Source organism: Juglans regia, chromosome 14 (genome assembly GCF_001411555.2).
Source record: "Juglans regia cultivar Chandler chromosome 14, Walnut 2.0, whole genome shotgun sequence".
Lineage (NCBI taxonomy): Eukaryota > Viridiplantae > Streptophyta > Magnoliopsida > Fagales > Juglandaceae > Juglans > Juglans regia.
Genome location: NC_049914.1, coordinates 13,813,630 through 13,837,727, shown reverse-complemented (window position 1 = coordinate 13,837,727; position 24,098 = coordinate 13,813,630). Strand labels below are relative to the sequence as shown.

Below are 24,098 nucleotides of genomic sequence, written 5' to 3'. Positions count from 1 at the left end.
TTTAGTTTTCTCAACTTCTTGGGCTGAACAATAGACAGTCGGGTGGGGGATTCTGCTACGGAGGGAGAACTAAGGTAATGGAGGGGATATAAGAGAAATGGAGGCAGCTAAGGCTGATTGAAGAGGAGGACGCTATCGTAGAGGTTCCCTCTAGTTGCGGTGAAGAGATTTAGAGAAAGGGAGAAAGAAGTTTGATCGGAAAAGTCTGCTCAGATTGGGTGATCAATATGGAAGCTGTAGAAAGCACAATGGCAAGGATATGGAGAATAAGCAAACGAGCTACTTTCAAAGAAGTAGAGGTAAAGGTTTTCGTGATTACTTTTGTGACTCAAGCAGATAAACATTGGATTCTCGAAGGAAAACTGTGGTTGTTCGAAAACGCCTTGTTTTTACTGATTCATTATGATGGGGTCCTTCAACCAGGTAAGTTTCCTATGGACCACGAATCCTTTTGGTTGCAAATCCACAGCTTGCCATTAGGGTGTATGACGGAAGAGTGTGGGCAACAGATTGGTAGCTCAGTTGGGAAGGTTTTAGAGGTGGATGTTGGAGAAGACGGCATAGGATGGGGAAAGGCTCTTCGAGTAAGGGTGGAAGTACCACTGACTAAAGCCATAGCGAGGGGCAGTTTCCTCAATGTTCAGGGCCAAAAGGTGTGGGTCACTTTCAAGTATGAAAAGTTGCCAAAAATATGCTTTAGTTGTGGGTGGATATTACATGGTGAGACGGGATGTTTATCGGGGAAGGGAGATCAAAGCGAGACAGATGAAAATAGCAGACAGTTCGGGCCATGGTTGAGAGCTGAAAGAAACATTAGAAGAAGGTACTCATCCTATACTTTTGAATGGAGAGGAAGCAAGGAGGGAGGCACAAGAGCTTCGGGGAGCAGGCAGAAGGGAGAAGAAGCAGAGGGGTCCACTGGGAGCTTAGCTCAGGGAGGGACACCGAGTAAAGCTGATCAGGGGTAGTCTACTGTATACGTTCGGGATCCCAAGGATGGAGTGGGCGCAAATCGAGGAAAAGAAACAGCGCCAGCAGAAGGGGGTATGGGAGGAACAGACACAATTGATGTGAGTGAAGAGATAGATGATAGAGAGGCTCAAACAGTGCAGAGAAAAGAAGAAATGTGCATGTAGTTTAGGAAAACTGGGGGGAAAGTTTCAAATGAATTGAAGGGCCATAATGGGCTGGTTATCGAGGACGGGCCTAGCAAGGTCCATAGGGCCAGTCAGGGGCCCAGAGCAAATGAAATAGAACCCACTGAGGAGCAAACGTCTATTTGGCAGCTAAGGAACTCGAGGGGGAGTAGGGAGACTACAGAATCACTACGGAGTACCACCCTGCTGAGAGGGTGTGGAAGGTGGAAACGTAGGGCTCGGGATCATGGCAGAACTCATACGGAACCTTTGTTGCCAATTGGTTTCAAAAGGAGGACAGAGAGGGGTGAAACAACTTCAGCAATCCCGAAGAATAACAAGAGTCGCAAGGGGGCACAACCGAGGATGGAGATATTGTCACTGGATAAGGTGGAGGCTGCGCTGCAGCCCCGCCAAGAGATATGAAAATTTTAAGTTGGAATTTTCGGGGGCTTGGGAACCCCCGAACAGTTCAAAGCCTTCGCTTGTTAGTGAAGGACAAAGTGCCCGATGTGATTTTTCTAATGGAAACCAAGCTCTCTTACAATCTGGCTCAAGGTATTGCTAATAGTTTCAAGTTTGAGGGTTGTTTACTGGTGGAGGCTATTGGAAGGAGTGGGGGGCTGATGCTCAAGTGGAGACAACAAGATACACTAGAGGTGATTAACTACTCTCAACGTCACATAAATGCCATGGTTATCGGGGAGTAGGGCAGGAAAGAATGGCTGTTGACGTGTTTCTATGGTCATCCAGATGCCAACTTAAGGGAAGGGGCTTGGAGATTACTTTCTTCCTTTAGGCCAGTGAGTGGGGGATGGGGTGTTATAGGGGATTTCAATGAAATTCTTACCAACGATGAGAAGGTGGGGGGGAGACAAAGAAGCAAAAATCAAATGGAGATGTTTAGGGAAGTGCTGGAAAAAGGGAATTTGACCGACCTGGGGTGGAAAGGGGAGAAGTTCACATGGTGCAACCGACATGAAGACGAATCTTTTATTAAAGAAAGGTTGGATAGAGTTGTGGCAAACCCCGAATGGAGAGCTATTTACAACGATTTCAGAGTGGAAACTTTGCCTGCTGTCTGTTCAGACCATAGGCCTCTTGTGTTGGAATGCTTGCAATGGATCAGATGGAGGAGGACTAATTTCCAATTTAAGTATGAGGCTAACTGGCTTAAAGAGGAGGGGTGTAGAGATATTATAGAAACATAATGGCTAGCAGGGAGAAATAGCTTAAGCTGGTTGGAAAGAGTTCAAAACAAATTGGAAGGGTGTAAGAGGGGTTTACAATGGTGGAGCAGGTCTTTAGCAAGGGAGAGAACTAATGCTATTAAAGAAAAGACCTTTCTACTAAGCAAGCTTCAGGAAAATGAGGGCTTGGAGAGCATGAAGCTTCAAAAAAGAACTCAGGAGGAGCTCGGTTTTCTGCTAGAACAAGAGGACCTTAAATGGAAGCAAAGAGCAAAAGAAAAGTGGCTGGAAGGAGGGGATAGGAACACCAAATTTTACCATGCTAGTGTGAACCAAAGAAGGAAAAAGAATCTCATAAAAAAGGTAGTGGACAGTGAAGGCCAGGTTTTAACTGATAAGAGGGATATTGCACTGGGCTTCTGGGAGCATTTCTCGAAAGTTTATGAGTCTTCTCAGCCTTCTACAAGGTGTATCGAACAATGCTTGCAGGGAGTGGAGGAAAAAATAACACCAAAGATGAGAGGAGATCTAGAGAAGAGTTTTACCACCGTGGAAGTGGCAGCAGCACTCAAGCAAATGGCACCCCTCAAGTCCCCAGGGCCAGATGGCTTTGGTGTGGGTTTCTTTCAAGATCACTAGGAGGTCATGGGGAACGAGGTAACTCAGGCAGTGCTCGACTTTCTACAGCATGGAGTTATGCCAGAGGTACTAAATCACACTCATCTATTTCTGATCCCGAAGATTAATGCTCCTCTTTCAGTTCATGATTTTTGTCCTATTAGCCTGTGTAATGTATTCTATAAACTTATTTCCAAAGTAATGGCAAATAGGCTGAAAGGTGTTTTGTCTAAGATTATCACTTGGAACCAAAGTGCCTTTATACCGGGTAGATTAATTTCTGATAACATCATGGTTGCCTATGAATTATTACATACCATGAAAGCTAGAAAGAAGGGAAAGGAGGGGAGTATGGCAGTAAAGTTGGACATGTCTAAGGCATATGACAGGGTAGAATGGAACTATTTGAAGGCAATGATGGTAAAACTGGGTTTTGGACAGAAATGGATTAGTTTGGTGATGGAGTGTGTAAGAACAGTGACCTATTTAGTTCTTACTAATGGAGAACTAGGGGAGACCATAACATCCTCTAGAGGCTTGAGACAAGGTGACCCCTTGTCTCCGTACTTGTTCCTTATATGTGCAGAGGGTCTAACCTCCCTTTTACATAAGGCTGAATCGAGTGGGGCTTTAAAGGGGGTGGCAGTGTCGAGGGGAGGGATGAGAATCAGCCACTTACTCTTCGCTGACGATTGCATCATTTTCTGTAAAGCTAGTTCTGAGGAGTGGTTTGTTGTCAACAACCTTTTGATTCAATACGAGAAAGCTTCGGGCCAGACCTTAAATAAGCAGAAAACTAGTATGAAGTTCAGTTCTAATACAAGAGAGGAAACAAAGCAATTCATTATCCAGCAAGCTGAAGGGGTGGTATGCAACAACTACAACAAGTATCTAGGATTGCCATCCTTGATTGGTAGGTCTAAGTACAACTCTTTTTGCTTCATAAAGGAGAAAATATGGAAGAGGATTAATAGCTAGAAAACTGGTTTCCTTTCCTCGGCAGGGAAAGAAATCTTGATAAAAAGTGTATTGCAGGCCATTCCAACTTATACTATGAGTGTTTTTAAACTTCCTAATACTCTTATCCATGAGATCGAAAGTATGCTATCCAAATTCTGGTGGAGCCACAAGAAGATGGAGGGAGGAATTCACTGGAAAAGCTGGAAAAAACTTGGTTTGGTCAAGGGTCAAGGAGGCTTGGGTTTCAGAGATCTTAATAGCTTTAACAGGGCACTTCTTGCAAAACAAGTTTGGAGATTATTAAAAGAACCCTCTTCTCTAGTAGCTAGTGTTTTTAAGGATAAGTATTACCAAGAGTGTGATGTTTTGGAAGCAAAATTGGGTTCATGTCCTTCTTTCATATGGAGGAGCTTATGGAACAGCTTTGATGTGGTAAGGAGAGGGGCAGTGTGGAGGGTCGGAAATGGGAAGAGCATAAGGATTTGGAAGGATAAGTGGCTTCCAAAGCCAACAACATACCAGATACAGACTCCTATTAATAATTCAGATTCAAATGGGAAAGTGGAGGCCCTAATTGATGCAAAAAAAAGGTGCTGGAGGCGTGATTTGGTGGAAGAGATATTCAATAGGGAAGAAGCAAAGATCATATGTGCTATCCCAATCAGTATCTGGGGAAATAATGATAAGTTAATCTGGGCAGGGTCAAGAAAAGGGCTTTTTAATGTTAAAAGTGCATATTATGAAGATATGAGACAGAGTGCACAGAAGTTTGGCGAGTCTTCAAACTGTGTAGATAATGAGGAACAATGGAAGAAGGTTTGGACTTTGGGAGTTCCTGGGAAAACAAAACAGCTGATTTGGAAAGCACTTAATAATATCCTACCTATGAAAGTCAACCTCCATAAGAAGCATATTGTTGATAACTGCCTATGCCCAATCTGCAATAGAGAGGAAGAGTTTGTGGTTCATGTACTCTGGACATGTCCTGCAGCTGTTGATGTAATGGGTGGAGAAGGTAGCCCAGTGAAGAAATGACAGAGTAATTTTGCTGATTTTCAATCCTTATGGTCTGCCTTATGGTCGAGACTGGATAAGGGGGAGTTAGAGTTTATTGCAGTCACTTTCCACCAGCTCTGGAACAGAAGAAATGCAATGGTTTTTGAAAATCAGTTTAAAAGCCCCACCACGATCCTAGAACTAGCAAAGGCTGACTTGAGTCTCTTTAGAAAGGTGCATTGTAAGACCCCAGGTACTAATGAGAGAAACCAGATAGTGACCGAGGTTATGAAATGGAAACCACCAACATGGCCTCTTCTGAAAGCTAACTTTGATGCAGCTTTTGATAAGAAGGAGGAAAGGATGGGCATGGGAGTTGTTATCAGAGACAACAATGGTGACCTACAGGCTACTTTGGTGGCCCCAAGGGATAATATAGTCTCAGCTTTCATGGCTGAAAGTGTTGCTCTCTTGAGAGCAATGGAACTTTGTCAAGAGCTGGGATTCAATATGGTAGAATTCGAAGGGGATGCAAAAGCTGTAGTAGATGCTGTCAAGTCAAGTGCAGAAGATAACTCTTGGTTGGGGCAAGCTACTGAGGATTTAAAACAGGTTTTTAGTTTGTTTCCGTTATGGCAACTGTCTTATGTATTTAGGTGTTGTAATAAGGCAGCTCATGAAGCTGCAAAAGTAGCTATAAGATCTAGGAGTGAAAGAGTGTTGTTAGAAAAGGGCCTTCCCGAGTGTATGGCTGTTGTAATGTCAGATAAACCTTGTACTACTGTTTAATCAATGAAATGTATTTCCCTTGATTTAAAAAAAAAAAGAAGGCTCCTGGCGGTTAGACTGGACGACCAGGCTAACCGACCAACTTAAAAGACCAACCTAAACAACATCGTGGGAAACAACTAGTAAAGGCGAGTAGCTTTACCGCTCGGTAGGTTGGCGAGAGCGGTCTATCATCCCAGTAGGGAGTCTTTCCTCTCGGTAAGCAAGGAAACCAGTTATATTTAGTGCACACGATATCTATCTGGTGGGACCCTTCATAGTTCCGCAATCAATTTGCTGACCATGAAATCCCCCTGAACTTCATAAATCAAGTCGTTTATTACTGAATCTTCCATTTTAGATAAGTCCGTTATTGTTGGGATAATTTCTTTTATGCTAACTTTTATCTTTAGAAACTATTTTCCAAATCTGTAGGCTAGATTGTAGCCGCATTTATCTTGTTTCCAGATTTGAATTTTGATATCTATTTAGTCCCATCTTGTGTGATGATTAGAGGGGGAGGAGAGTTTGAGTTTGAGAGTAAACATTTTCCCAGACTTTATCATTTAAGTTTCTTTCAAGGAGGCGGATCTAGAGGGCTGAGGCGAGAGCCGCATGCTTCATCAACTGACTCCAACGAAAAACATTAGTTTTATTATTTTTCTTTTCAATTTCACTATGAACTAATTCTATTTTCTAAAGCTTTGATGTAGTCTAGCATTGAACACACAATTTGTATTCTAAGTTATTTTATTTTCAATATTTTCATGATTGAGTGTTTATTCTTTGTTCTTAATGCTTGCAATTTTCTAGCTAATTATTGTTCGATCTATTGAATCACAATGAGAGTGAGAGATGATTTTTGATTAAAGCTCTTGGATTTAGCACCATTAGTTGAGCGAAAGTAGGGATACTTTACAGCGATTAGTGTGATTTTCAAAAAAAATCCAAAGAACTTAATGATTATCCAATTAGTTAAATTTACATTGAGATATAGAGTTATTAATTGGAGGTATTTTTAGTATTGTTTGAGAGAAAATATTGACCCCCAAACTTATGATTTTGATAATATAGCTATAGTTAACTTTATTTGTAGACCTTTTGGGTGAGAAGACTTGTCGACAAGGCTCTGGACGGTTTGATTGGGTGACCTGTCTATCCGGCCAACTTAAAAGACCAATCTAAAAGACATCATGAGCAACAACTAGTAAAGGTGAGTAGCTTTACCTCTCGGTAAGTGGGCGAGAGGGTTCTATCATCCCGGTCGGGAGTTTTTCCTCTTGGTAGGCGAGGAAACAAGCTAAATTTAGTGCACACGACACTACCCGGTGGGACCCTTCTGAGTTCTGTAATCAATTTGCTGAGCACCAAATTGACTCACTCAAAAATGAGTAGCACGACGGCTATCCCAAGTGCAAGAGGGTGTTGTATAATAATTAGGAATAAAATTCTTAGATCATCTACTCTGGAAAAGTTGTTAAAAATCAAACTCGTGCAAAAGGTAAAAATATTCAGAAAGAGAAAATAAAAATGGTGATATGTGCAATGAGTGGTAGAGTGCGACGGAAATGAAAAGGGCACTAGCCATGAACTAGAATCATATTTTTGGATTTTTGAGTGTCGAAATGAAATGTAAAAGATTAACAAATTGAAATTAACAATCAAGGAATCAACTAAGCTAAATAATCTTAATTAATCTAAAAATTAAATTATAAAACTGAAATTATTTAAGTCCTAATTAAGCTTTAATTAATCTAATATGCAAAGGAATTCTGAGATTAATGAAACTAAGCTAAGAATTAAATTAGATTAGAAAACAATTGACAAAATACGAGCTGAAAATTAAAAAGCCCTAAAATCAAGATTCTAGGGTTCATCCTTGTATTCAAATCATAACTTCTCAAAATCAATCCATAGCAATTGTAATCATTGTTAAATGAAAACTTAAATATCAAATAAATACCCCATAAGCTTCTAAGCCAAAAATCTCAAAAATAGCCCATAAAATTTAAACTGAAATTAAATAAAGAGTAGGGAATGAAAAGAGCTAGGCAAACCAATGGATGAATATGTAAGCGAGAGTTGTAAATAAAAACTTCTTGGCCAAGTGTGAAATGCTTAGGATGAATTTTCTGATCATATAGAATTTTCATGCGTTCCTTTGCCACGTGAGCATTGTCATAGGCATCCCGACGAGCTTGGTCCAATTCATTGATCTGTAATTTTCTCAACCCTGAAGCTTCATCAAGTGACATGTTAACATGTTTTATAGCCTATAGAGCTCTATGCTGAATATCAACAGGTAAATGACAAGCTTTACCAAAAACTAATTGATAAGAGGACATCTCTAGATTAGTTTTAAAAGTTGTCCTATAAGCCCACAAAGTATCAAGAAACTTAAATGACCAGTCTTTCCTATTAGGATTGATAGTTTTCTCCAAAATGATTTTGATCTCTCTGTTTGCCAATTCTGCTTGCCCATTTGTTTGAGGGTGATAAGGGGTAGAAACTCGGTATGTGATACTATATTTGTTCATGAGTGTAGAAAATGGTTTGTTGCAAAAATGAGAACTCCATCACTAATGATAACTTTAGGCATGCCAAAGCGAACAAACAAAGATTGTAAAAATTTTAGGACAACACGATAGTCATTTGTTTTGCAAGCGACGACCTCCACCCATTTTGAAACATAATCCACATCCAATAGAATATATGTGTTTCCAACGGAAACCAAAAAAGGTCCTATGAAGTCTATTCCCCAACAGTCAAAAATTTGAAGAGAGAAATCGACGCTTATCTTGGGTGGACCATTCAGAAGGCATTCACTCAGTCACTAGATAGTTGACTATGTCAGCAAACCAGGGAGCTCTATGAATCACAAAGAGCTGTTCATCTGGGAAACTATCATCAAGAGGAAGGCTGACATTTGAAGGAGGATGATGGCAATCTTGAGAGGTGGTTAACTACCACATTTTCAACTAATTTCTTGTCCTTAATGTTAATGTTGAGCTCTTGAAGTAATAAAATCCAGCCAATTAAGCTTGGTTTGGCATCTTTCGCAGTTAATAAATACTTCAAAGCTATGTGGTAAGTGAAAATGGTAACAAGAGAACAAAAAAATGTAAGCCCAAAATTTATCTAGTACAAAAACCACAGCAAACAATTCTTTTTTAGTAGTGGTGTAATTTTTCTGGACATCATTCAAGATTCTACTAGCAAGGAAACGTCATTCTCAGAACTAAACCGTTATCTCTCCATCATTACATATCGCCGTTAAACCCCTCCACAACCGTCACAAAAAGGTAGGCATCCCTCTTTTGTCCTCTTACATGGCTTTTTTTTTTTTAATTTTTTTTTAATGATTTAGTAGGATTTTGTGTAAACCAAACGTTAGTGGTGGCCGAATTTTTCACTCTGTTTTTCGGCCACCACGGGTTGCCATTGGCTAAATGGTCACCGTAGAAAAGTTTCTTGATCTGTATACTTCATTGCTATGGTGTCATTTGGCCACTTGGAACCGTGATGCGTGATTTTCGGCCATTCTCTGTCAAAACGTTCAAACATTTAGTCTATCGTACGACGTTTCAATTGCATAGTCATTATGCCTTCCACGTTCAAATGTATATTTTGTACATTCGAACATTTTTTTTCGATGCATTTACGTTCGAACGTTGAATGTTAACGTTCGAATGTACTACTTTTTAATTTATCGTCCGTTTTGCCTTCCACGTTGCAGAAGTCATTATTTTCTGTTTGAACTAAAATCTTTAGTAATGTTTGAATGTAAAAGACATAAGTTCGAACTGGAAGGCATAACGTTCGAACGTCACACATTTCAAAATTCTTATTCGTTATGCCCTTAACGTTCGAACGTGTATATTATATTATGTTCGAACGTTAATATTATTTTTATCTAAAGAACATGCATCTTTCTTTAGATAAAACGTTCGAACATATGTTATATGATATTATATTATCCGTTGGGCTAGAAGAAGATGCTAAAGATGCAGACCGGTCAGAGGCCGAGGGTACTGACTGTGAGGCTCGGGATGATGACCGAGACAAGGAGAGACCGCAACAGATCAAGAGGAAGAACGCATTCAACCAAATACATCTGCTACTTTCTTCCGCATGTTGCAGCTTATTGTTGCAACAAACTTGGCTCTTATGGCACATAAGACCACATTTAGTCTGACTCGGACACAGTTTTTGATACGAGTGGCACGTAGAAATCCCATAAATTTGCCACTGCACATCTTTGAGAGGCAAGCATCGTCTCCACAGACAACCTCCAATATGATGTCATCATCAGCCGACTATTACTTGCTCGGAGAGTGCCACTCTAGCCGGAGGAGCAGGTCACAGATCAGATGAGCCCCCTCAATATGGGCACCCATTGACATAGCATTGGACAGGCGAGAGGGTATCCTTGACGTTAGCCACCTGTGTAGCGGATCTAGTTTCCTCAACATAGCCCGAGCCGGATGTGGGGAGTAGTAGTTAGCAGCCGATGAGTACATTTGCGGGAGATGCTCGACCTGCTTGGGTTGATGCGGTGATCTCACAGTTGACTGTGCATATCGATCAGATCGTGCCTGTAGAGAAGTCTGTCGCTGAGGTAGCCCATCATGTCGGTATCATCAACGAGAAGGTTGATAACTTGACTAAGGAGATACGGAGTACAAATTTCGTGAACAATGCGTTTGTCTGAGTGTTGTTTACGAAATGCTACCATATTTTATATTTTTGTTTTAATATATGTAAGGAACAATAATTTTTAATATATCTATTATTTTTTAATTTCAATTTTCAATCTTTTTGAATGTTAGATTTACCAACTTCAATACTAAATCACTGCACTTCAAATTGATATAATCATAAATATATATTTAGATATGTATATATATAAACATAAATATATTTTACAAATTGTGTGTATATAAATGTATATTACAATTTTTAAGACCTGTTCACAAATTATACATTGTAAAAACCATATAATTTTTAAATTAAAGTCATATTTAATTTAAATTTACAATTAACATTCGAACGTTACTTTACTAACGTTCGAATGTTGGCACCAAAACATTTTACGTTCGCACGTTTGTGCCAAAACATTTCCCGTTCGCATGTTAGAAACTGTCACAAAAAATGCTTTTTAGTGACAGTTTGGGCATTGTCATAATTTTTCAACTGTCACTAAAAAGAAATTATGTTGTAGTGTGTCTTTGTATCACTCAACGAACACGGGAGTTGTGTGCTTGAAGGCTTTTGGATCCAATAACAGAGGAGTCATGCTATTAGTTTTGTAGGCTATCAAATCCAATAACTGAGAGAGAGAAAAATCGTATGAAAGATTGTTAGAGAAATCAAATATCGAGAAAGCATTGTGCAAAATGAGAGAGATGGAAGGAAATAGAGGCAAAATGGAAGTGGGAAAAATAAAATAATGAGAAAAAAATATTTGGCCAGCCAGTTTCATTGGCTACATTTGGCCAGCTGAAAAGCCCCAAGCTAACTTTAAGGTAGCTTTGTTGTGTTTATTATGGGGTGTTTTTGAGCTGGCTAGCCAAACTTTTGCCAGATTTTATCTATGGCTAGTTTACTCTATAAGTGCTCTAAGTTTACAAAAAGATTTTATAAAAGTAAAACTGACAATTTTTCTATTTTTTGATTGAAAATTTGAACTTCATTTCATAGAGGTACTAAAGACCTCAACTCTAAGAACAAGATAATTGATCAACAAAACATATATGTTCAACAAAAGATGGAACTGTATGCCACCATAGCTGCATCTGAGAACTATTCCACGCTTGTCGAGCTAGGTGATGTGCTGCAACATTAGATAAGCGACCAAAATGCTGAAACTTGCAATCCCCAAAGCTCTGCATTAGTGTTCTAATTTCAGTAATAACTGTTCTCATAGCTGTATAAGAAACTGTTTCATTATTGACCTCCTCAACCAAGTGTTGGCAATCACTTTCAATCACAAGGTTTTGGATGCGAATATTTAGACAGAATTGCAAGCCCCTCAAAACAGCTGTGGCCTCCACAATTTCAGGTTCCAGAAATTCCTCCTCCCCTATACTTAGAGCCATAAAAACAGATCCATGAGAATCCCTAAGAATAGCCCCAATACCAGTTTTATTTTGGTCAAAGAACAAAGCTCCATCACAGTTTAGCTTGAACCAATTAGCTGGTGGAGGAGACCACCTGTAAAGCATAGACTTGGGGGCACCTTGGATATGCAAACCAGCTGACTACATACTCTCTTTTGAAAAAACAAAGTCCATAACTTGCAAGGGAGGTAGATTAACATGTTCATGAATCACTTTGTTTCTCCTAAACCAGAAACCCCAAGCCATCAAAATAAAATCAGCAAAGTCCTATGATAAATCTCCTGTAGAAACTTGCATAACAGTAACCATGTAAGAAGAAAACTGATTGAACTGTGGAAAGTTAGGAAACTTTCTCACCCAATGTTCATGAATGGAAGGACAAAAGAATAATGCATGAGCTAAATCTTCAAGACTATGATCACAGAAACAACAAGCCCCATTCACATCCATCCTTTTACTAAGAAGATTAGCCTTCGTGGGAAGTATTTTCTTACAAGCTCTCCAAGCAAATAGTTTGACTTTGTGAGGGATTTTTGTTTCCATACACCATTCCAGAACTTCTTTGTAGCAGCCCCATAGGATGTTTCCCCCACACTTTTTATAGAAAGTGACTTAAACAACCAATATGCACTTTTAACACTAAAACATCCACTTCTTTCATGCTCCCATACCCACATATCATCTTCATTAGAATAACTAGGATGTAGCCTCAGAATTGTCTCTGTAATTTTTGGATTGAAGAGAGATCTAACCTTAGGTAGGTTCCACCACTTGTTATTATAATCAATAAGAGAATCAACCTGTCCTTCTAGTTCCTCAGTCCTCCAAACCTGTTGAGGATTGTGAACCATAAGTTCCTTCCTCAACCCTCTAAACCCTGGCAGCCATACATCATCAAGAATATGAATACTTCTTCCATTCCCTACATTCCATCTTCCACCTTTTAAGAGTAGCTTCTTAGCCTCCCATATTCCTCTCCAAGCATAAGAGGGAGAGTTACCAAGATGAGCCTCAAGCAGATTGCCACTTGGAAAGTACCTTGCACTATAGATTTTATGGAATAGAGAGTCTTTGTATTGCAGCAGCCTCCACCCCTGTTTAGCCAGCAATGCCATGTTAAAAATTTCCAATTCTTTGAAGCCTAGACCTCAACAGCTTTAGGACTACACAACTTATGCCAACTAACCCAGTGAATCTTCCTTTCATCATTTCTTTGCCCCCACCAATATTTAGCCATCATACTTTCAATGTCAGCACAAAGTTTAGAAGGGAGTTTGAAACAACTCATTGCATAGGAGGGGATGGCAAGAGCCACAGCTTTGAGAAGTACTTCCTTACCCCTTTGAGAAAACATGTGACCTTTCCAACCTTGAAGCTTTAACTAGACTTTTTTCTTAATCTAAGCAAAAGCAACCTGCTTGGATCTACCAACAATAGAGGGTAGTCCTAGATACTTATCATACTACTGGATCTGATCAGTACCCCATAAATCCATAATAGCTCGCTTTTGGACAGCACTGATATTTTGACTAAACACCATGGCAGATTTATCTTGGTTGATGAATTGACCAGAGGCCTCCTTATAGAGTTTCAGCAATCTTAACAATTTGAGATTAGTCTCCACACTAGCAACACTGGAAAATGAGGCTGTCATTGGCAAATAGGAGGTGGTTCAGTTTTGGGGCACCTCTACAAACTCGAATTCCAGAGACTTCATTTGAAATGGCTGCATGCTTCAATAACCCAATTAGGCCTTCTGTACATACCAGAAACAAATAAGGGGAGATAGGATCTCCTTGTCTCAACCCCTTGATGGGATAATATGACTTGTTGGAGATCCATTAATAAGTATTGAAAAGGAAGCACTTTGCACACATCTCATAACCAGTTGGATCACTTTCTCATGGAATCCCAGTTTGCCTAAAACAATTTGAAGAAAGGACCATTCAACCCTATCATAAGCTTTACTCATATCAAGCTTAAGAGACATAAACCCTTTTTTTTCCCCTCTTTTTCCTCCTTAGAAAGTGAATAACCTCATAAGCCACAAAAACATTATCTGTTATTAACCTACTAGGTAGAAAAGTAGATTGGGTTTATGAGATAATAGAAGGCAGCACTTGCTTAATTCTGTTAGCAATGACTTTTGACATCAATTTATAGATAACATTACAGAGGCTAATGGGTCTGTAATCATTAACTTTAGTGGGGTTCTTTTTCTTAGGAACCATAGTTATAAAAGTATGGTTCAGTACTTGAGGGAAAACACCAGGGTTAAGAGCATTGAGGACAACATCAGTAATAGAGTTACCAATTTGGGGCTAGAACTTTTGAAAGAACAAAGGAGATAGGACATTAGGACTAGGGGCCTTTGAGGGATGCATTTCTTTCAAAGCTCTACATACTTCCTTTGCAGTATATTCTTTAATAAGATCTTCATTCATTTCCTCAGTGACCTTGGTATCAATTCTATCAACAGCAACTTCAGTATTATGGCTCCCTGCAGAGGTAAACAAGGATGTGAAGTGATTAATAATAAGATTATTGCACTGCTCCCTTTCATGCCAACTCCCATTTTCATCCATAAGTTTGACAATACAATTCTTCTTTCTTCTTTGAGAAGCTTTAGCATGGAAGAATTTGGTGTTTTGGTCACCTTCAGCTAGCCAAAGGGCACGGGATCTTTGTTTCCACAATATTTCTTCCCTTGCTAACCATGTTTGTACTTCCTCAGAAGCACTGCTCCCCTTCATGCCAACTCCCATTTTCATCCATAAGTTTGACAATACAATTCTTCTTTCTTCTTTGTGAAGCTTTAGCATGGAAGAATTTGGTGTTTTGGTCACCTAAAGCTAGCCAAAGGGCACGAGATCTTATTATTAGTAAAATTGACAAATTAATGTGACTAGATGTGACATATAATTAGATCTATTTTAAAGTAAAGTGAACTTTACAATCTAATTGATTACAACATCTAAGCAACATCAGTTTGTGAATTTTGTTTTTACATGAATTAAACTTTGTAAATCCAACATTTCCGTCGTAGTTTATTCCACTTTTCAAAGAATGCCACGTATGTTGTACTAAATCGATACAATCAATTTCAAGTAAAATTGAGATGATGCAGGGTACCCATTATACCTAGAGCGGTGATTGATCAACCAGTCAATCAAAGACCTCATCCATGCATTGAAAAATTACTTTGACTCACATATCTAGTGTTACCTCATCATGTTTGATTAAATAACCAATATTCCAACCTCTATGGTGAGGTGGAGTGGGCATGCGAGTAGCTGTAACAGGGTGAAAGAGAGATCAGTGACTGGTGAAGGATGAAAATGCGAGACAATGAGATGAAAATATCCTTTTAGCATGAAACCTTTGTCTATTGCAGGGAAAATATTTGGTTACAGGGTAGCTTCACTACAAGAGATATGATTTTTTGAGACAAAAAATGTAGTCTAAAAAAATCCCAATTTCGTCCCAAAATAGTTATGGAGATGAAAAATTTTTGTCTCAAAAGGATTTTTGAGACGAAATTCAATTTTAAGGATGAAATTTGGCAGAACCAGTTGAAACTGTTCAAACGAGAGTTTTTTCATTGGCGAACCAATTTCATCCAAAAAAATTATTCGAATGGAATATTTGTCAGTTCGAACCAACCCATCCATTCGAACAAATTAAATTTTGATTCGAATAAATAACCATATTTGATCCTTTTCGAACGAATGAAGTGTTCGAACAAATAACTTTTGCTCGAATGACTTGTGTTCGAATATAAATTATGTCTGTTCAAACAAACATTTTATTTTGTAAAATTTTCTCCATTCGAACAGTGTTTTGAAAATTTTGTCCATACGGACTATATTTCTTGTTTGTCTTTCAAATTGGTTATTTTTTGTTCGAATGGGTATGTTTTTGTTCGAATGGATTTATAAATGGTAATTTACCATTCGAACTGGTTATTTACTGTTCGAATGGTATTAATCATACAGAACAAAATTTAATTAATTAAAAATATCATACTAGCATTAAAAAAATTGTAATTCAAATACCAATTGTTCAAATGTTTTGGAACATAATAATAGAAAAGACAATATAAGAAAAAATAAATTTTAAAATTGTGGTGGTGGTATAGAGTTTTGAGACGTAATTGACTGCAACTGTTCAAGCACAAACTTTTTGTACCTCCGTCCCAGTCTCCTCTGCATGTTCTCTTCTAATCTCGCCCAAGATCTGCTGCTTGATCTAATCGGGTCAGCAAATGTTTTTCCTTGGATCTCAGTTGTTTTATCTTAAGTGTTGCTTTCTCTAATTGCTTAGTCTTCTCGTCATTTGATTTGGCTTAAGAAGATGATGATGATGTTGAGGGTGGCTTCACGCAACATCCTAAACCCCTCAAATATCTAGAACGTGATCCAAGAACTTGAGAAATGATTTGAGCATCATTGATAGATGATGCATCAAATGGATTCGCAGCCGTTTCCTTAAGAGATATCATCTTGTCCTACAAAAAAGAAAACATTAAAGTTAGTGTAAGTAACAAAAATATTATGTAACAAAGGAATTAAAGAAACTTAAACTTACATAATTTGCCTCTGCTTCTGGATTGGCCCAAACACCATCATGATTTTTATGTGCTTTAGTACACAATTGGGTCAGATCATAGTCAACGGGACTTTCTCCTTTCTGTAAAAGGAAAATTTATATTAGAACTTAAATTAGAAAAGTGTAGTATATGTTAATATTTATCGGGGTCTAAAATAACTTACCATTTTGTTAGACAAACGATGAAAAGATCGAGAACCCGCATGATGGTGTATTGTTAAATTTGATCTATTTGCTTTGTTCACAATATTCCGTTGCTAAAAAAGATATTATTTTTTATGTTTAGTACATCTATCATATACTATTAAAAAACGATAGCAGTGAAATTACCTGCTAAACAAAATCTTCAACCATATCATAAACCTTCTCTCATTCGTTTGGTGGCATTACTTGGAATGGATTTTGGCGTTCCTCTTTCATAGTACTAAACTTCTGATAGTGTGCATGGCAACGACTTTTGTACCTCTGGAATGCATTCGACATTAGTTCCTCAACTATTAATCAATCCTCTTTTTTTTTTTTTTTTGATGAAAAGTCGAGAATCACCTATCCACGAGTGATCTCGTCCTGATTATATTAATAAACCCTCACTTATGGCAGAGGAAAACCGTGGTTACATACCAATACCTGACGTTACAATATAAAAATCCGAAACCAGATGTTAAAAAAAAAACCTAGTATATCTAGAGAAAAAATACAAAACCACCTCCTCACCTGCAAAAAAACCATTAGCACAACAAACATATACAATAAAATCTAACCAAACCAACACAAAAATCAAATAGAACCAGATTCTTAATTCTGACAGCACCTCAAAGAAGGTAACCCAAGTTTATCCAACCGAAGTAAACCTCGAGGGACCCTAGGCAATTCTCCAACTATATTCCAATCCATATTAAGACCAGCTGCCCCACTCCGAGCCAACCAGTCAGTAACTTTATTACCTTCCCTATAAACATGCCTAACTGTGCAAACCATCGAATCCATAAGAGCAAGAGTATCCTCCCAGAAATCTTCCAAATACCATATGCCACATCTTCGCCTATTCCACCAAGAGATTACCACTTGAGAGTCTAATTCTATTTCCACAAAAATAATCCCTAGATTTTTACAAGCTTTAAGACCTTGCAGCAGTGCTAACAATTCAGCTCTATTATTGGAACCAAAACCAATATAAGAATTAAAAGCATGAACCAAGTGGCCCTGATCATTTCTAATAATACCACCCACCCCAGAAGATCCTGGATTTCCTAGACTACTACTATTTGTATTCAATTTAAACCACCCTGGAGCAGGTTTTTGCCAGGTCACAATTTTTATAAACTGCCTCACGGGGGCTTTAGAAGGAATATGCAAAGCATGTAAAATCTGTAGATCATACATAGAACATTTTTTTACCTTTTTCATATCTTGGCTACAAGAGCTCATCCAATTTTTGATCATTTGCCAAACCACACTAACAGATTGAATCCGCCCCTCCATACGGGCAGTGCATCTTCTACGCCAAAGATGCCAACTAATAATCGACGGAAGTAACCACACAAGAATCCCCACTTGAGAATCAGTCGACGCACGTCTTAACCAAGCCATCACTGTCTCCATCCAAGTATGACCAAGAGGTAAACCAAAAATATTAGCACAATAACACCATATATTAAATGCAAACTCTCCTCCAAACAAAACATGGTTTTGGTCCTCATACTTACCTTCTTCACAGCAATCACAATGAGAGACAATTGGGACCCCAATCCTTCTAAGACTATCATCAACACTCAAAGCTATGTTCCATGCTCTCCAAATAAAAACCAAAATTTTAAGAGGCAACAACCTATGCCATATCCATGGATGCCAATCCAAATTAGAACCTCTAATTCTAATACAATCCCATGCTGATTTAGTAGAAAAATTTCCACTCTCTTGTTTAGTCCAGATTAACACGTCCGAACCCTCCTTCCAACCGGCCAAAGCTTCAACAATATCATCAACATTCTCTTGACCAACTAAAGAAATCAAAAGGTCCATATCCCAACTATTATTCAGCATACACTCCTTTATTGTAATCCGCGGATTCCCCACCATCTGGACCTCCTCCAATAAAGGACCCCTATCTTTCTATTTATCATACCAGAAAAAAATATTCCCCTCCCTCACTTTCCATCCTGAATTATTAAGCACATCGGGAATACTCTTCATAATCATTTTCCAAAATCTAGAATCTTTTTTTGTATCAATGAGAGACCAAGGAGAAGATCCCACATATTTTCCTTTAAAAAAATTTGCCCATAAGGATTTACCTTGAATTAAATTTCATGCAAGTTGCATATGCAATGCTTTTTGCATGTCCTCTAATTTACGCAATCCTAGGCCCCCTTCCTTTTCTGGCTTACAAATATTTTCTCACGACACCCACTTTTTTTTACTTTTACCATTAACCTCCCCCCCAAAAAAATGTACTCATCATACGATTTAGAGCTTTAATAATTGATTCAGGAACCTGCAAAATAGCAAATAGATGTAAAGCCATACTAGAAAGCACATGCCGAAGAAGTATTAGACGGCCACCCGATGAAAGTATCTTCATTTTCCAACCACTAATTTTTTTCCAAACTTTGTTAACCATTTCCTCCAAATGCACATGCTTTAGACACCCCAATACAATCGGAACCCCTAGATATTTAAAGGGAAAGGAACCTTCTGAGAACCCTATCAGTCTTTTTAGGGCTCTCTTACGAGCAACAGAAATTTTTGAAGAAAAATATATGGCTGTTTTCTCTTTATTAATCATTTGACCCTACCATGCTTCATACTTTTCAAAAACCAACAAAAGTTCCTTAACATATTTTTTACCCCCATTCAAAAAAATTACAATATCATCTGCGTACATAAGGTGTGAGATCTGAGGAGTACCTCTAGGTTGGGAGAAATTACCTATCTTATGTGATGACACACTCTGCTTCAAAAGACGAGAAATGACTTCTTGAATAATAATAAAAAGATAAGGCGATAATGGGTCCCCCTAACGTAACCCACGACCACCTTGGAAGAAACCTCTCATCGTTCCATTAAGCAAAACAGAATACCAAATATTCGAAATGCAAGCACGAACTAAATCACAAAAAGAAGGAGAAAATCCAAAACAACGAAAAACCTCCAACAAAAAATTCCAATCTACTCGATCGTATGCTTTAGCCATATCAACTTTAATCATAATATTTCCTCCATGAGTGTCCTTATTCAGGGAATGAACCATTTCCTGAGTAATACTAATATTCTCAAAAATATTCCTCCCAGATATAAAGGCTCCTTGCTTAAGAGATATTAATTTGGGAAGATAATTTGCCAGACGATTTACTATAATTTTTGAACAAATTTTATAAAAAACCGAACACAGACTTATAGGCCTAAATTTGTCAAAACTAGTGGGCACATCTGTCTTCGGAATTAGCACAATAAAAGAAGCCAAAAAGAACCTCGGAAGCTTTTTGAAAATAAAAAATTCAGAAACGGCTGCAAAGACATCCATCTTAATCACCTCCCAACAAGTTTTAAAAAATCCTGCTCCAAAACCATCTGGCCCAGGAGAACTGTTTATAGGAATCGAAGAAAGAGCCTCCTTTACTTCATCCAATGAAGGGGTACGACAAATACATGTACAATCCTCAACATCAATAACTAGTGAAATCAAATCTGATAAATCCGGAAGTACTTGTGACTGGTTAGTATTTTTAAGAAAATCCGCAAAATACTCAACAGCTCCATTATGAATTTCTTCTGGCGAATTAAACTCTACCCCATCTAGAGTTCTCATCCCTTTGATTCTTTTACGTCGTTTATTAGCTAACCATACATGAAAAAATTTTGAATTACGATCGCCGTCCATATTCCATTTTATTTTAGCCATTTGAGCTAATCTGATATCTTCCCTACGTCTCCAAGAATTCAATTCATCCGAAGCCACCACAAGCTCCCTCTCGGCATCAATATCCCACTCTCTTTGCAGACAACTTTCCAGACCCTCAACCTTCACTTTCAAAGATTCAATATGGGTATTAGTCCTACCAAACACTCGCTTATTCCATTCACGAAGAGCCACTTTCACCTTTTTAAGCTTACAAGCAAGAATGACAAGCCCCGTCCCAATCACCGGCACATCCCACACCTGCTTTACAAAATCAATAAATTCTGGATGCTCAACCCACATTTGCTGAAATCTAAATGGAGGAGGACCATAGGAATAAGTTTCCTTAAAAAATTCAACCAGCATAGGGCAATGGTTCGAAGTCGTCTTTGGGAAGTACGAACAAGACGCCGTAGGGAAGAAAGACAATAAATTTGCATCCAATAAAACACGATCCAGCTTAGCCCAAGCTCTAGTTAAACCACTCTGGCCATTACACCAAGAAAAATTACTACCTTGAGCATTTAAATCAATAAAACCACCCTCATGGATCCATTGGTTAAAATCATCCATCGCCGCTATTGGCCTAGGACGACCACCCCGTCTTTTCAAATTCGTACGAATAATATTAAAATTGCCAGCAAACAAACAAGGATCCTCATTCATACTATTCCACCTCAAATCCTCCCATAGAACCCGCCTATCCATCATTTTACACTTTGCATAAATAAAATTACCCAAAAATTGAAATTGACCCTCAACTGTCCTTGGAGACAAAAACTGTGAGGTCATCCGCATAATCTGTACATTTAAATCATTCATCCACAAGACCCATATTTTCCCACCAACTTCTTCATTAGAAATTACATTATCAAAATGAAGAGTCCGCATGTATGATTGAGCTTTAACAAAATTCTGGAAAGGCTCCATTAAAACAATCATCTTGCAATTAGTATAAACAATTAGTATATGTACAAAGTAACTTGAAATTAATATGCTATAAATTTAGTTGCTTGAGATATAGCTTATTACCGAGCAACGCTTTTTAATGTGGTCTTTCACATATTTGAGAACTTTAGACCAAGAGGATGTAGTAATCAGTGCATGCGTGCGAGTAAGCGTACCAACATAAGAAGCAAGCCATGCTGCCGAATCTCCGGAGCCACCAGTGTGATGATATCAGGAATATTAACTTTAATTTTACCCACTTTCCTTACTTTCTCTATGAAGACACTCCTCGTAGTGCCTTTACCTCGGCGTTGGCTTACAACAACTACATATACAAAAATTAAAGCATGTATTTTAATTAACTTATTTTATTTTATAGATATATTACTTAAATTGAGCATAAAATGTCATATTTAATTTGATAAAATGCCTTGTTCAGCGTCTGGTGATGTTGGCTCATAATTCATGGCAGGTGAACCACACGGTATGTCATTAATGGATGAGGATGGCACATGTGTTGTTTTGCTTTTGGAAGACATATCTATTTGAAATTGTAACAAATTATTATAAGTATTCAAACGTTAGGGATAGTTATAAGAATAATACTTACAAAAATTCATGTTTGAAAGTCATTTAATATCCGTTTTGCTAGACCAGTCGCCCTTATCCTCACTAGACACTTTAGTTGATTCATATTCTTCCGATATTTCACCCTCAATTACTTCAGGTTGAACATCTTCTTTACCCAATGAGACCATATCATATTGGCTTAGATCAACAAATAGATTGATGTCTACTTCATTTTCTTGATATGCTTCTTCGTTTACTAGACAATCAACTTCTTCATGTGGTTCGTCTACCTCTAAAATGTAATCATATACATTTCTTAGTACAAACTTCTCCACTACCCGCTATGGGTTTTCGTATTCTGGATCATCTAAATAAAAAATTTGATTCCCTTGGCAAGCGAGAACGAAGAAATTGTCCTCATACCATGTGCGAGACGTATTGACACTTACAAAATAATCATCGTTACGCACTCCCAACCTTGGATTTGAGACATCCCACCAATTAGATTTAAACAACCAGACCATAAATCCCCCCACGTACTTTAATGCTATGATATCTTTCACAATTCTGTAGAAGTCAATCTTACTATTAGTAATATAATTAGAAATATATTAGTATAATAACCGTTTGAATGGATATTTATCCAATTCGAATGAGACGCAACGGTCACGGTCATTATATACCTAGTTCAAATAGAATGAAACAAATCACTCCAGTTCGAACTATCAGCCTTTGAGAGTAACGATTTTGCTCCTTATCTCCGTTACGAAAACTGCCACTCAACTGCCGAAGAAACCCCACATTTGAACTTCTAAGAGGAATGGGTCAAATCTCCACATCTATCCCGCCGTTCATCATCCCCCACCAAGCTCAGCCTCTGACTCGCCGCCGTTCTCCTCCACGAATAGCTTGAAGCCGCGACGTTCCTTGTGCTCGCACGCCGCCGTTTTGCGACACCTTCGGCCATCATTTCTTCACCACTTCATCCTCGACCTCCTAGCAACCCAATGCACCCAGCCCCAACTCCGATCCGCCACCGGTGAAGCCCCACCAACTCCGTTTCCTATTTGGGCATTTTTGCATTTCAACCACCCTCTACGCCGCCTCCCACGGCCAACCACCACCACCATTAGCTTCACCGACATCCCTAAGCCCTACCTTAGCAATCTCGGGTCTTGGTTTGTCCCAGTTCAAAAGTGGATTTTTGAGACCCACGGCCACAGTGCATTTGGCACTGTTTGTTGCTGCGTTGCCGCTTCTAGCACCTCCGTGATATTGCAAGAATTATATTATAGCATTGTAAGTATTTTCCAAAAGAACTTTTGAGATTTAAATGTATTTTTGCGCTAACTCATTTTTACTGTGAACTGGTTGGTTGTGCCGGACTGAGTCTTAGGAGTAAGGGGTCGGTTGGATTGGATGATGGAGTTGTTGGTGTGATTGGTTTATGCTATGAGATTTGTTGGCTGTTTCGGGTTTAAATATTGGTGTTTTGTGTTTGACGTGGGTTATGGTGGATATTGGTGATTTTAGGAAGTGATGATATATTTTGGGATTATGAAGGTTTTAAGTTTTGAGGAATTAAAATAGGTTATTTAAGAAATTTAGGCTTAAATATCGAAATCTGTGATTGATTAAAAACTTACGGAAATTACATGATTATTTTTATAGGTGACGATTTATAGTTGACTCGACATTTTTTGAGGAAAATTCTGAAAAGCTAAGTCATCCAGGTAAACGGGGTTCCTATCCTAGATTTGCATAAAAATAAGATGGGCTGAGGTTGATTTTTAAAAATATGCGTGTTTTGTTATGAAAAGTGATTTGAACTACCTCAGTTATTTGTTCTGCATTACTCATAGATTCTGTTTAAGAATAAAGTATTTTCTGGCATGACTGGTGTAGACATGAGCTATTTTGCATTTTGTTTATGAACTGTGCAAAAGAGAGCGAATATGAAAGTTTATGCATAAAATTCTGTTTTGTGATTTCTAAACACTCTGTTCTGTTCTGAAGACGTTCTGTACACTAATATGATGTGATTTCTGAAAACTCTGTTATGCTCTGAAGATGTTCTGTACTCAGATATGATGTAATTTCTGAAAACTTTTGGCATGACATTTTGAATCGGGATGTGCTTTGTGGATGGTGACCTATTTGACCTACCACGGGTGCTAATAGTGGCTTCTGTTTGGGTTGGTACCAACTGTTTTGTTTCTAGTGCACCCACTTTAGAAACAAAGTGGTTTTCTGGTGGTCTTTCCTGTGTGCACACTCGGGGTTTCGA

At 38.4% G+C, this 24,098-nt stretch overlaps 4 protein-coding genes across 4 annotated transcripts; 3 read left to right on the top strand and 1 right to left on the bottom strand.

Moving 5' to 3' along the window:
• The first annotated feature begins 227 nt into the window (after positions 1-227).
• Positions 228-968, top strand: LOC108990316 (uncharacterized protein At4g02000-like). The gene has a single exon (XM_018964239.1). It carries the CDS (start codon positions 228-230, stop codon positions 966-968), a length of 741 nt encoding a protein of 246 aa, XP_018819784.1.
• A 1,061-nt stretch (positions 969-2,029) lies between these two features.
• LOC108990315 lies at positions 2,030-2,965 on the top strand. The gene is made up of 2 exons (XM_018964238.1): positions 2,030-2,322; positions 2,437-2,965. The coding sequence occupies exons 1-2, from the start codon at positions 2,030-2,032 to the stop codon at positions 2,963-2,965; spliced, it is 822 nt and encodes a 273-aa protein (XP_018819783.1).
• Positions 2,966-5,056: 2,091 nt separating this feature from the next.
• LOC108990313 lies at positions 5,057-5,689 on the top strand. Its single transcript, XM_018964237.1, has one exon. The coding sequence runs from the start codon at positions 5,057-5,059 to the stop codon at positions 5,687-5,689; it is 633 nt and encodes a 210-aa protein (XP_018819782.1).
• A 13,192-nt stretch (positions 5,690-18,881) lies between these two features.
• LOC108990312 lies at positions 18,882-21,184 on the bottom strand. The gene is made up of 3 exons (XM_018964236.1): positions 20,654-21,184; positions 19,963-20,554; positions 18,882-18,889 (listed from the first exon to the last, which is right to left on the bottom strand). The coding sequence occupies exons 1-3, from the start codon at positions 21,182-21,184 to the stop codon at positions 18,882-18,884; spliced, it is 1,131 nt and encodes a 376-aa protein (XP_018819781.1).
• Positions 21,185-24,098: the final 2,914 nt, after the last annotated feature.

Bases quoted from the DNA above. Each gene is read 5' to 3' on its own strand.
- LOC108990316 (XM_018964239.1), top strand. From the start codon at position 228: ATGGAAGCTGTAGAAAGCACAATGGCAAGGATATGGAGAATAAGCAAA.
- LOC108990315 (XM_018964238.1), top strand. From the start codon at position 2,030: ATGGAGATGTTTAGGGAAGTGCTGGAAAAAGGGAATTTGACCGACCTG. The intron at 2,323-2,436 runs GTGTAGAGATAT...ATGGTGGAGCAG, and splicing joins AACTGGCTTAAAGAGGAGGG to GTCTTTAGCAAGGGAGAGAA.
- LOC108990313 (XM_018964237.1), top strand. From the start codon at position 5,057: ATGGTTTTTGAAAATCAGTTTAAAAGCCCCACCACGATCCTAGAACTA.
- LOC108990312 (XM_018964236.1), bottom strand. From the start codon at position 21,184: ATGCGGACTCTTCATTTTGATAATGTAATTTCTAATGAAGAAGTTGGT. The intron at 20,555-20,653 runs GTTGAATTTTTT...TTTGTAAAGCAG, and splicing joins CGAACCATTGCCCTATGCTG to GTGTGGGATGTGCCGGTGAT.